The following is an 11,431-nucleotide window of genomic DNA, read 5'->3' on the forward strand; positions in this document are numbered from 1 at the left end:
AGTTTCTCTTCCAATAATCTTTTGAATTTAAAAGTCATATTACAAAAGATACCAGGTAAATAAATCAGGTTCAAGAAATATATAGGTATAAAAAATCATTTGATTTAAATTTATTTTAGGCAACTTTTAATTGATTGCGGTGGTCCCGAGGCCGAAGCTGTTAAATCGTACTTCACCTTGCTGGGACCTGAACAGGCATCCGCCACTGCCCTAATCCTGGCCACTAGCCAGGCTCTGGTTGATCGTCAGGTTGCTGAATGGTCGGCCAAAGCATTGTTGCTGTATGGTGGAGAGCCAAAGCTGGTGTATCCTGCACAATATGGTGCTCCAGGCTTCCCAGGTGAAGAGACTAACATTCATGAGTGTAAAATTGCCTCGAACTTACATTTTCGATGAAAATATTAAAGCTATTTTAATTTTTAAAAATGTAAAGTTTTTGTGCTTTTGATTATGTATTATTTTGCATTCATTTATATAGATATTAGACTGTGAAACTAACTACCTAAATGTTGGAAAAAATTCTGGATAAAAATAATTCTGAAATTTTAAATTTACCATAGTTTATAGGTACATAGTTAGCATATGAAAGATAATTTTATATAGTCATAGTTTTTTAAGCTAATGATGAATTTCTGAGTGATAGTTTTTAAGCTAATGATGAATTTCTGTTACATTGTCCTTATGACATAAAATATAAAAATTTTTTTTATAAAGATTTAAGTAGGTATAATATTAAACATGTATTTTATTACCTATTGTATTAAATTAAGGTGCCGGGCAGGTATCCTTCCAGCCGGGGTACATGACCTCTCCTGGTGGTGGTTACCAGGGAGGTAACACAACTGGGTACCCCATGCAGTATCAGATAGGCTCACCTAGCTTTGTCTCCAGCCCCTCTGGTTTCAATCCTAATCTTATTTCTACACCACAGGTAAAGAGTGTTATGATAAATATATTTGGATAAAATAGTCATTGGATGAAAAGTTTAAACATTAAACTATATTTTAAAATCTATTGGTTCGATAAAAGTCAGGAGAGAATATTGTACCTACATGAAGAAATAAAATTATATTTTTTCATAAAAAGATCATTTGTGACTGACTGACAATTAAATTATTTTTTTTATTTTTGTCCCTGATTATTTTTCAATTTTATTGGCTACTTTGATTTCAGGTGAATACATCTGGATATAGTGGCTATCACCACCATCCTCAATCACCTGGAGGTCAGCCTCCTGCTGGTCCTGGAGCCCCTGGATACCATCCTATGCCAGAACTTCAGGAATAATATCTTACTTTTTCTTTCGATTTGGTGTAAATGCAAAATCCTACCTTATTAGGAATAGTGTAATGATTTTTTTATTAGATTATTTGGATCTACTGCAGTTCACGGTAAAATATTGCTGGTAACGAATATTGCTAAAAAATTATTATTTTAAAGGCTGCTAGCTGCCAAACGGCTGAACGTACAGATCATACCCGCACACTATTTTAAGCGGCATAAGGAGGCCTACAAATAATCTGGAATGGCCAAGATCCAATGATGCACAGGGAAGGCTTCACTGAAGAAATACCGCGTAAAATAGGTCTTTTTCGCGCATTTCTCTGCACTGCAAGATAATTATGCATTATTGATTAATGGCTATTCCAGATTATTTGTAGGCCTTTTTATGCCGCTTAAAACTATGTGCGGGCATGATCTGTACGTTCAGCCGTTTGGCAGTTAGCAGCCTTTAAAATTCATAATTTTTTAGCAATATTTGTTACCAGCAATATTTTACCGTGAACTGCAGTAGATCCGATTATTTTCGTTTATCTTAACGTTTTGTAGGGCGGATGTGACTTTAAAGCAACTGCCATGCCAAATTAAAGTACTGTAACTATTTTTTTTTAAGTTGAGTTCTTGTGACTTTGTTTTGGTTTCAAAATTGTCACACCGGCCCACTCCCTTTCTTCCGTTGTTTCAAATCTGATGTTTGTCTCAATGAAACACTGCTTGCTTTTTGAAAAAAATATAAATTATTGAATTCCAGTTTTCTGCTCGTCACAATGGCCTGTACCTGTACATTTCTCGTGTCCTGCGACCACTCTGGACCCAACCTTTAGTTTCAGGTATGACTGAGTTTTTAGTAATACACAAAATAACCATAATATAGAAATTAACGGTTTTCTGAAAGAAAATAAACCATGACCACGATTTTTCTTTTTCCATACATGCACTAAAAATTCCATTTTCAATGATGCATACAGGATACATATGTCAATGAAAAATACAAATGTAATCACGTACTATTAAAAGGGTTGACTTCTTGCATTTTTGCTTGTGAAAAAACCTTAAAAATCAGCTTTTGTATCTAACTAAAGTGTGATTTTAAAAAATCGTTATTTTTAAGGACCGGGCGACAAGCCAACTTCAATAGTTTCTGGCACTGAAGTTGAATTTATAATTTCTCGTCTGCACAATATCAAACTGTTCCTGGAGCAGTATACAAATCTGATTGGAGGAATGAGTGGAAATACAACGCTGATGGCTGGAGCAGATCAAAGTATGTATGGACATTATGGAAGCAGGTAGGATATATAATATATATGGATCAATAGTATTGTGAAATTTATGATTTATAAAAACTGCCTACCTACCTAGTTTACATTCTTAGTTTTTTCTTAGTTTCCATAAATGTTGGTCCTAAAATTCTTATGAAAAATGAAAATTGTTTAAATATGCTCTTTTAAACTTTATGTTATCTGATATATCTTGATGTGTCTATAGGGCGCAACAGATGGCTGGACAGCAGCAGCGTGGCCACCAGGATGCTCTGCTCAGAGAGAAACAGTCTCTTATGCTGGTCAGACAGCTGGTCTTACATTCTTTGCAGGTTAATATTCATTGTTTTGATCCTGGAAATATTTTTGTTTCTTGATTGATTTGTCTAGAGTATGACAGGTGTCCTACCAACCGATTAGAAAAAAACATACCTAATTTGAATAAAAAATTCAGGTTTTGGGTCTGTGGATGGTTGTGGTCGATCATGAAGTAGAACAGGTTCTGAAGGGTATCAGTAATGATAACAATAACCTTCTCAGACAGTTAGTATTGAGGTGAAAATTTATTAAATATTTGTAATTTTTTTTACTTTTTTTATCTATACCTATATCATTCTAGTTTTAAGTCCTACAGAAATAGGCACATAAAATTTTTTTCCCCCTAAACTATAACTTGCTTAATTAAGATTATTCACAGTAAGATTAACCGTTAAGTTTCCTAAATTCTAACCTTTTGGATAACAATCATAGAATTCGATTTGCCTAGATATTTTTGTTCTGTCTTTTGTAAAGTTGTTATTGAGATTGCATTTTTATATTTTTTTTCTAGCCAAAATATCCTATCAATTTTATTTATTAAAATATTATCTTATTAAGGGATATTGTTGTAACATCAGCTGGCAGAGATATTTGTGTAAGCCTGGTACAGGGTCTTATTCAGAGATATTTGGGGGATTCTGCCAACACTGATGCTATTAGCAGTAAGCTTAGAGAGGTATCGTTTTAATTAGATTATGATACTAGGATATTTTGAATAAAAAGATTAAAGTAGAAATGATTTTATTAACTACAACCCGTTTTCACTCGAAATCTTAAAAGCTACAAAAAGCAGAATTTGTTAACTCAAATCCATTATTTGTTCTACCTCTGTCTTAAATAGAATAAAAAACCTAAAGAGAAAATAAAATTTTAATTTAAAACTTTTCAAGACAAATGGTTTCATATTTTGCTACTTAGAGTTTAATTTTTACTCCCAAGGTGTGCCCAAGTTTGTACAGAGTTGAAGATGCAGCCAGTAGCAAGGCACATGAGCTCCTCCTAGCGGCCGCACAAAGCAATAAACCTTCAGAAAGAAATCGCATGATTCAGGTATGCAAATTATTTCATTCTAAAGTCTTATTTTAAACTTTTGTCTTAGCGTATTAATTACAACTACTAGATATATTATTTTTATCTAATAGTTAAAATCTTTTATCAGGAAGCAGTTGACATAGCTAAGGGTATTGCTGGTAGCATTCGGCTGGACGTTCTTGTCTCCCATCTAACAGCTGTACATGCTTACAAAGCTGTTGTTGAGATATGTTTAGCAGCAGCTGCCAAAAAGGATCCACAAGGTTTGGCTGTGCATTTCTACCAGCATGGAGAAAACCTGGATGATACTGCTGGCTCTGCAGCCTATGCTGCAAGGACAGAATGCTACAGGCACTGCACAAGAATGTTTGAAACTTTGTTGTCCTCTAGCAGTAATGTTCAGACCTCTCCCAGTGTTCCAAAGTAAGATCTTGCTTTTAAACACTAAAAATTCTTTAGGCAGTTCCTTCTATAATCTGAGCTGATGATTAATTTTCTAATTTGTAATGATTCTTTTGAGTAATGTCAGAAATTATTGCCCAAAAAAGCTTTGGTCCTCTATCAATGCGAGGCACTTGTATTACCGTTCTTTGTGGCACAATCAAAACTCAAATAAGCATAAAAAAGGGTTCACTCTGTCATATCAAGACATTTTTTAATAACTGGGTATTTTTTTTAAAATTGTTGCATATTTCTATGATGGTTTTGTAAATTTTTTAATAAACTATTATAATTTTAGGATACCTGGACCTGCGCCTCCAGCAGACCCATCTCAGCTGCAGCCTGCCCAGGCTGGAGAGTGGGCTGAAGAGGTATTCCAGCTCATGGTTGCTTCAGAGGATGAAATTCTACATGCAACTCTCTATCAGTGGCTCATTGATCATAGGTAGGCTGCTTTATATTTTATTTTTTTATTAGTACCTAACAATTTTTTACTTCAATATAATAAGATTTCAACATTTTCGCCAGTTAAGTTGAAGGCAACCAACAAGTTTGTAGTATTTTTACTTTGAGATCTTTAAATACGGCTACATAATATCTTGAGAAGAAAATATTTTCTATAACTTTAATTTTTGTAGGCATACAGACAGGCTACTGAGCATCAAGTCACCCTATCTGGAAAGTTATCTAAAACGCGGCATTGCGCAGAATCCAGAAAGGTTGCACCTGTTTGATATAATCTGGAAATATTATGAGAAGAATGGGCAATATTTGTTGGCTGCCAAGATTCTGGATAAACTATCTGGAAGACACAGGTAAATAAATAGTTATTTATCGCATCGTATTATAAACAGCTTTTTGTGCTTTCGACATCTCGAGGCTAACAAAACTAGTTTTAATTTTTTAATTGTACATTTTTATATTTGTAGAAAACTGGATATATACGATACGATACATGATTTTTCAGTATGGCTTAGAACCTGTTCTAATTTAGCGGATATTAATTGGTTTCGAAGCCATACTGAAAACTAATTTGATTGATCAATATTATCATAAGAAAATGATTGAATAAAAAAGTTTCTATGATATATGAAATCACGATCTTTAAAAATAAAAAAATTTCTAGCACTGAGTTGAATCTGAAGAGCCGTGTTGAGTACCTAAGCAGAGCTATCATGTGTGTCAAGAGCGTGGAGGGAGAGGGCAGCAGGGGCGTGGGACAGCTGCTCACCGAACTGGAGGAGAAAATGGAGGTAATTTTGATTTGGTGGTTGCTCCGAAATTTTAAAAAAAATGATAATATAGACTGGGTGATGAAATTGAGAATAAGATGGAGTTTGTAAAAATGAAGTAGGTAGTGTTTGTACAAATTTATACAACCTTTTTTTATTTTGTTTAGGTGGCCAGAGTACAATTAATGGTTCTGGAAGCTGCCTCCAACATTCCATCAGCCTCTGCTTCCCTGACCAGACTTAACAGTGACCTTCTTGATATTACTACACTATACCAGGTTACAAACTTTCAGGGTTAATACAATTTTATGTAGGGAATAACAATTTCAAAATAGTTTATTGTAGATGTAATTTTAAAAGTACAAAAAAAAACATTATTCTGGCAATACAACGTTGTATAAATTTTAGGATTGGGCCGAACCATATGAGCTGTGGGAGTGTAAACTTGCCATTTTAGCCACTGCCGGACACCAAGATCCTCTTCTCATCCAGGAAAACAAACAGTTTCATTTTTTGATAAATGTTTGTAAAAACTGTTTGGCCTCTAACTTAATTCTTTAAATATTTTGTACCTTTGCTAACATCTAAATAAGTACCTAAGTATTTCATTTCATTTAAACAAAATTTATTATGGAGTGGAAGAAAATGGGAGGTAAAGTAAAGACATAACATTTTTTTATAGTGATAAATTATTTTAAAGGCTTATCCTATTTCCTATCATATCATAATCAAAAACACGAATTGAACTGTTGGTTTTTTGCAGTCAATTTGGACCAACATTATTGATAGAGAATTAGACAGATTAGCCACCTCTGATGTCGGCACTAAGAAAAGAGGAATAAGGTAAGAAATCTATATAAACCTAAAAGTAACTGGTGTTTGTTTGTCTAGAAAAGGATGTCTCCCTTTACATTCTTGTATAAAACCTACTTCAGCATTTTAAGATTCTCCCTTATTTTATGCCTTTTATTTTTTACTTAAAATAATAAAAAAAATGTATCTGAACAATTTTCAAAGAGGTTCATTAGCAAAGTTAAATACCCTCAAAGCTTGGTAAAGTATATCCTGTTATTTTTTTAGCTGCAAAATCGAGAGCCTAGGTCGGCTGTACAGTTCTTCAAGTAAATATTTTCCCTTGGAGTTTCTGGTGAGAAAGCTGGAGCTATTTTCCTGCAGGGAGGGAGGCGGAGAATATATCTGGGTTCCACTTTGTCTGCAGGTAGGAATATTGTTTCAGTCTAACCCTTTAAGCTTCTGCCCAATAACGTTTGTGAGAATGCATGGTATTTATTTGTTCTTGTTTTTTAAACTCAAGACAATTCCCTTACTCTTACTTATTAATGTCTTGTACCGAATTAGGTAGAGATAATAACTATTTTTTGGCTTCAAAACCGATTAAAATACGCTTAATTAGAGCTGGTTCTCAGTAATACTGAAAAATCATTAATAGCATCGTATTACAGACAATTTACTACGATTACTAGAATTAAATTCTCAATTCAGATTTGTAAGTCCGAGCTTGGTCCCCTTGAAGCTTAACAAAACTTGTTCTAATTTTATGATTTTTCTCTTTAAACTGTTTTTAACCTATTTTTAAAACGTATATAAAAAATATACTATGACACCAGTAAAATCAGACTGCAGAGCCTTAATTTTAATTAAGTCCCCAATAAAATTTTTTGGGGGGATTTAAATATTAATTTTTACTGTTGCCGTGGTCATTTTTACCAAAGCAAAAGGTCTTTTTTTTATTTGGGTAAAATTCGTAGCTTTTAGAGTGTTTTGCTTCATAAATATTGTATTCTGGTATAGAGTAAAATTAGGCCTTATGATTTTACTATAAAAATTCACTAAAAAGTTCAATCTTTACAATATACCAATGAATTAACATTAATATGTTTGTGTTCGTTCACCTATTTTAAACACATAAAAATTGGCTGTAAAGGGTTAAATTTGATGACAAGATGACATGATGTCAACAAATGTTTATGCAATACAACAAAATTATTTTTGACATATATACAAATATGATATAAAAAAAGATTATTCAAACTTATTTTTTTTTAAATATTTTTAAAAAGTATGTATCTTTTATGTGTATAGTTTTCATTCTTTTCATTTTAATTAAATAAAAATTATTTAACTACATTGTAAATAAGTCACTTTGTGAAAACACTTTTTCGAAAAATTATAATAATTGAAATGAAACAAGAAATCTTATTGGTTTAACTTTAGCATTATGTGTTTTATTGTATTATGTTAAATTTTTTACTGAAATTGATTGTTTTAGAAAAAAAATTATTTCCATCGAACAGAGTAGAGTTTTTTTATTATTGTATTGATATAAACTGAATCATATAAAATTGTTCTGTAAGAAACAATTTAACCCCAAACTAAAAGTTGCTTTTGCTCCCGTCAAAATGATCACAGCAACATATAAAATTAATTTTTAAATCCGCCCAAAAAAGTTTATTGGGGACTTAATTCAAATTTGGGCTCTGCAGTCTGATTCTACTGGTGTCATAGTATATTTTTGATATATGATTAAAAAATAGGTTAAAAACAGTTTAATGTCCACGGAAAGTGGTCTATTCCATGTATCTCTGGAACATCTGGGAATTAAAGCGTAGGCATCTTAACATTGTGTTTCTATTCTTAGAGATTTTCAAGTAAATCTGGTAAATATATTATCCAAAAGTAATATTTCTGAGATTATTCTAATGAACTAGCCTTCATTTCATTAGAATAACTTCAGTTTTATCTGCCTAGTCTAATTTTACAGAAAATATACATAATACATTATTATTTTATTTCAAGTATCATATTTCAAAGAATTAAAACATTTCAAACCAGATTACTGGAATAGATATTTACAATTAAAGAAAGTGTACAGTAGGTAAATATGATATAGTAAACTACGATTAATGCAAGCAATGGTAAAGAAAAACGTCAGAATTATGCAATAGATTGTATTTTTATTATTTTGTAAATTAAATTTATAGAAAATTGGAGTTGACCTGCCAAGATTGCTGGATGTTTACAACAGAATATATTTGGCTAAGGTGAGATAACTTAATTTTTTTTTTTTGTTTTTAAAGTGCCCTAAATACTAGGGACAACAATCCGTCAAATTTTTGGACCGGATTCGGATTCTTACAAGAATCCGTCCAAAAAAAGGCGGATTCCGGATTCGGATTCCGGATTTTAGCAATATTTTTAAAGGCTTTTTTTTAAATTAAAAAATTTAAGTGCTACATTTGTCCTAAAAATTAATGTTCTTGGTGTTCTCTATAATTCACTTCCGAGAATCGAACCAAATTTTAAAAGATATTATATACAATGATGATAATCTTTGCCTTCAAAAAGGCAGAGTTGAAAGAAAAAACCCAAGACGCTAATTTTAGCCTACCAATTAAGAATCCGAATCCGCTATAAAAAATCGGATTCCGGATTCGGATTCCAAAATTGGCTAAAAATTAGGCGGATTCCGGATCCCGGATTCGGATATGGATTGCCAACCCTACTAAATACATAGATAAAAGTTAGGAAATTCACTATGTTGAAAGATAGATGTAGGAAAAGTTTAAAGATATTTTAGAATAGATTAGTTAACACTTTTTTTAAAATCTTTATTTTCTTTTTTAGGACGCAGTATGGTTGACCGCTGGTAACGAGCTGCACATCCTGCACGTATTGGCCGCCATTCTGTCCATGTTTGTGGACGCTCCTCTTAGTGTTACCTCCAGTGCTGATAGAAGACAGTTTACAGTTGTTTGTCAGGTAAAATATCCTATCCTTTTTTATGGATGCTTCCACTAATGTAACCTTTAATGCTGACAGATGACAGTGTAAACGCTCCCTCAAGTATATCCTCATAAATGCCAGTTTACTGTTGTTCGTCAGAAAGAAATATTACATCATGGCAATTTTAACGGCTGTTATGATACTTTCAATTCAGAACTATTTTATATTTAATGGAGAACACTTTTCACCCTAAGTCGTTAGTTTATGAGCTATAACTTTATGTTGATTATCCATTTTAGGATGCTGTATCAGCTTATTTGGGAGAACTGTATATGAAACAATCAGAAGATACTGCCATTATGATTAGTAGGAAAGGATACATTGCAAACACTTAACATTTGACAAGGATCTTAAGGCTAGGGATAAGACAATGAATGCGAAATTTATGTTTACATCCCCAATTGTGACTGCTATTTTAAACCAATCAATCAAGTAATAAAAGTACTCAAAGTTTTAAAGCCAACGCATTAGAAAGCGTTTTTATAAATTTTTTTTTAGTAGCGAAGCTACTCTATTATCCCTAAGTTAGATTAAATACTTTTATAAAACTTACTTCTTATATATACTTACTAGCGGCTACAACACTAGAGGCCTCTAGGGGGCACTTGAGGAGGAGAGAGTCAAATTTAATAACCCAATTTCTTATTGTAAATTTTAAAAGAACAAGTGAAAAAAATTTTGTGGGGGCGAAAATTTTTTTTTTTTGGGGGGGGGTTTGCCTCCCCCCTCATTTTCATTTTAATTAAAAAAATTAAATTTTTTTTTGGGGGGGGGGATTTTTCATTTTTTGGGGAGGTTTGGGGTGTCCCCCCCCCTCCAAAAAAAATAGTTATAAACCTTCCCGGGACCTATGAGAAGCTACCCTGTTAAGGAGAACCCGATCGGTTCAGCGGTTAGCGAGATCCTTCGGTACAGATACACAGATACACACATAGACAAACAAACATCCTGTTACTTTAGTATAAGGATTGATATATGTACACCAAAATGGTCAAATCTTATTGTTACAGGTTTTACTTAAATAAATCGAGATTCAAAAAGATCTTATATTGACATACGGATGTAATCAAATCAGAAAATAGCTGCTTGACTAAAATGTAACTAAATGAAAATTTTACTAATGTGTTTGTAATGTTACCTTTGACCAGATTCCGAGATATCCAGGCCAGACTAGACAGATTCAAGTATTGATCTCAACCATTGAACAACAACCATAAAATGAATGTTATATAAAAATAAACTAGTTTTTATCACCAACCTATTTGAAATTCAACTGCATGTAGAATACATTCTTTTCTTATTATGTCGCTGTAAAACCAGTTTTTATTAAAAACTGTGACAAAAACCTTTATTATGATCATTATTATTTTCAGAGTTTAATAAAAATGAAAATGTATCTTCTATAGATATTTCATACCTATGGAAATTGTATCAAACGCATTCAATTTTCAACATATTTAACGTTTTGAACCAGTTCTTATCCATTGTTTATGAATCGGTTTCGATGCAATACCGGTTAATAGATTTCATTCGTTCTCTGCAATTATGATTATCGGGTTTATATTTGTATACACAGGAAAGAATAGCAACCTTTTTTCCATTCCAAAAAAAGGCACGTACAAGTTTTTAAGAAAAATAATCATGTAAAAAGTATTTTTCATACTTATCAATATCATTAAATAAGTCTAGTAATCAATGAATACCTACTAATAATTGCAAATTATGATAATTTTATTTATTAAGAAATTTCTGTTTTGAATTTATTAAACATATCCTAGACAATTTCATAACTAAAATATTAATAAGTACAAACTTAATTCAATGCAATAGTTTAGATTAAATGCATTTCTGATGAAAAAATGTTTCGAAATAATTAAGCATGTATTTTGAGTACCTACAAATATTTTGCATATTAAAATTCCCAACCTATTGAATGTTATGATTAAAATGTCAGAATTTCAGACAGCTTAGATTAAACTTTATTTTAACGATTCGTTCAAACCATTAATGAGGGGGGTTCTAGAAAAGATTTATTGTATTAGAAATCAAAAGCTAAATAGA

The 11,431-nt window shown here is 32.1% G+C and overlaps 1 protein-coding gene across 1 annotated transcript in view; it reads left to right on the top strand.

Annotated features, from left to right (window-relative positions):
• Positions 1 to 10,744, top strand: part of Nup154 (nuclear pore complex protein Nup154) — a 16,769-nt gene extending 6,025 nt beyond the window's left edge. The window contains exons 14-34 of the mRNA XM_080153036.1: positions 120 to 340; positions 771 to 931; positions 1,174 to 1,278; positions 2,030 to 2,111; positions 2,393 to 2,570; positions 2,770 to 2,875; positions 2,998 to 3,098; positions 3,420 to 3,537; positions 3,801 to 3,911; positions 4,021 to 4,316; positions 4,633 to 4,779; positions 4,973 to 5,149; positions 5,461 to 5,587; positions 5,734 to 5,844; positions 5,975 to 6,055; positions 6,327 to 6,409; positions 6,647 to 6,785; positions 8,569 to 8,628; positions 9,212 to 9,346; positions 9,610 to 9,678; positions 10,517 to 10,744. Coding sequence (XP_080009162.1) covers positions 120 to 340; positions 771 to 931; positions 1,174 to 1,278; positions 2,030 to 2,111; positions 2,393 to 2,570; positions 2,770 to 2,875; positions 2,998 to 3,098; positions 3,420 to 3,537; positions 3,801 to 3,911; positions 4,021 to 4,316; positions 4,633 to 4,779; positions 4,973 to 5,149; positions 5,461 to 5,587; positions 5,734 to 5,844; positions 5,975 to 6,055; positions 6,327 to 6,409; positions 6,647 to 6,785; positions 8,569 to 8,628; positions 9,212 to 9,346; positions 9,610 to 9,678; positions 10,517 to 10,561 — 2,653 coding nt within the window. The 3' untranslated portion in view covers positions 10,562 to 10,744. The remainder of the gene's footprint in view (positions 1 to 119; positions 341 to 770; positions 932 to 1,173; positions 1,279 to 2,029; positions 2,112 to 2,392; positions 2,571 to 2,769; positions 2,876 to 2,997; positions 3,099 to 3,419; positions 3,538 to 3,800; positions 3,912 to 4,020; positions 4,317 to 4,632; positions 4,780 to 4,972; positions 5,150 to 5,460; positions 5,588 to 5,733; positions 5,845 to 5,974; positions 6,056 to 6,326; positions 6,410 to 6,646; positions 6,786 to 8,568; positions 8,629 to 9,211; positions 9,347 to 9,609; positions 9,679 to 10,516) is intronic.
• The last annotated feature ends 687 nt before the right edge of the window (positions 10,745 to 11,431 follow it).

The sequence above is a fragment of the Acartia tonsa genome, chromosome 3, assembly GCF_053477335.1.
Source record: "Acartia tonsa isolate MP-2025a chromosome 3, ASM5347733v1, whole genome shotgun sequence".
NCBI classification, from domain to species: Eukaryota; Metazoa; Arthropoda; class Copepoda; order Calanoida; family Acartiidae; genus Acartia; species Acartia tonsa.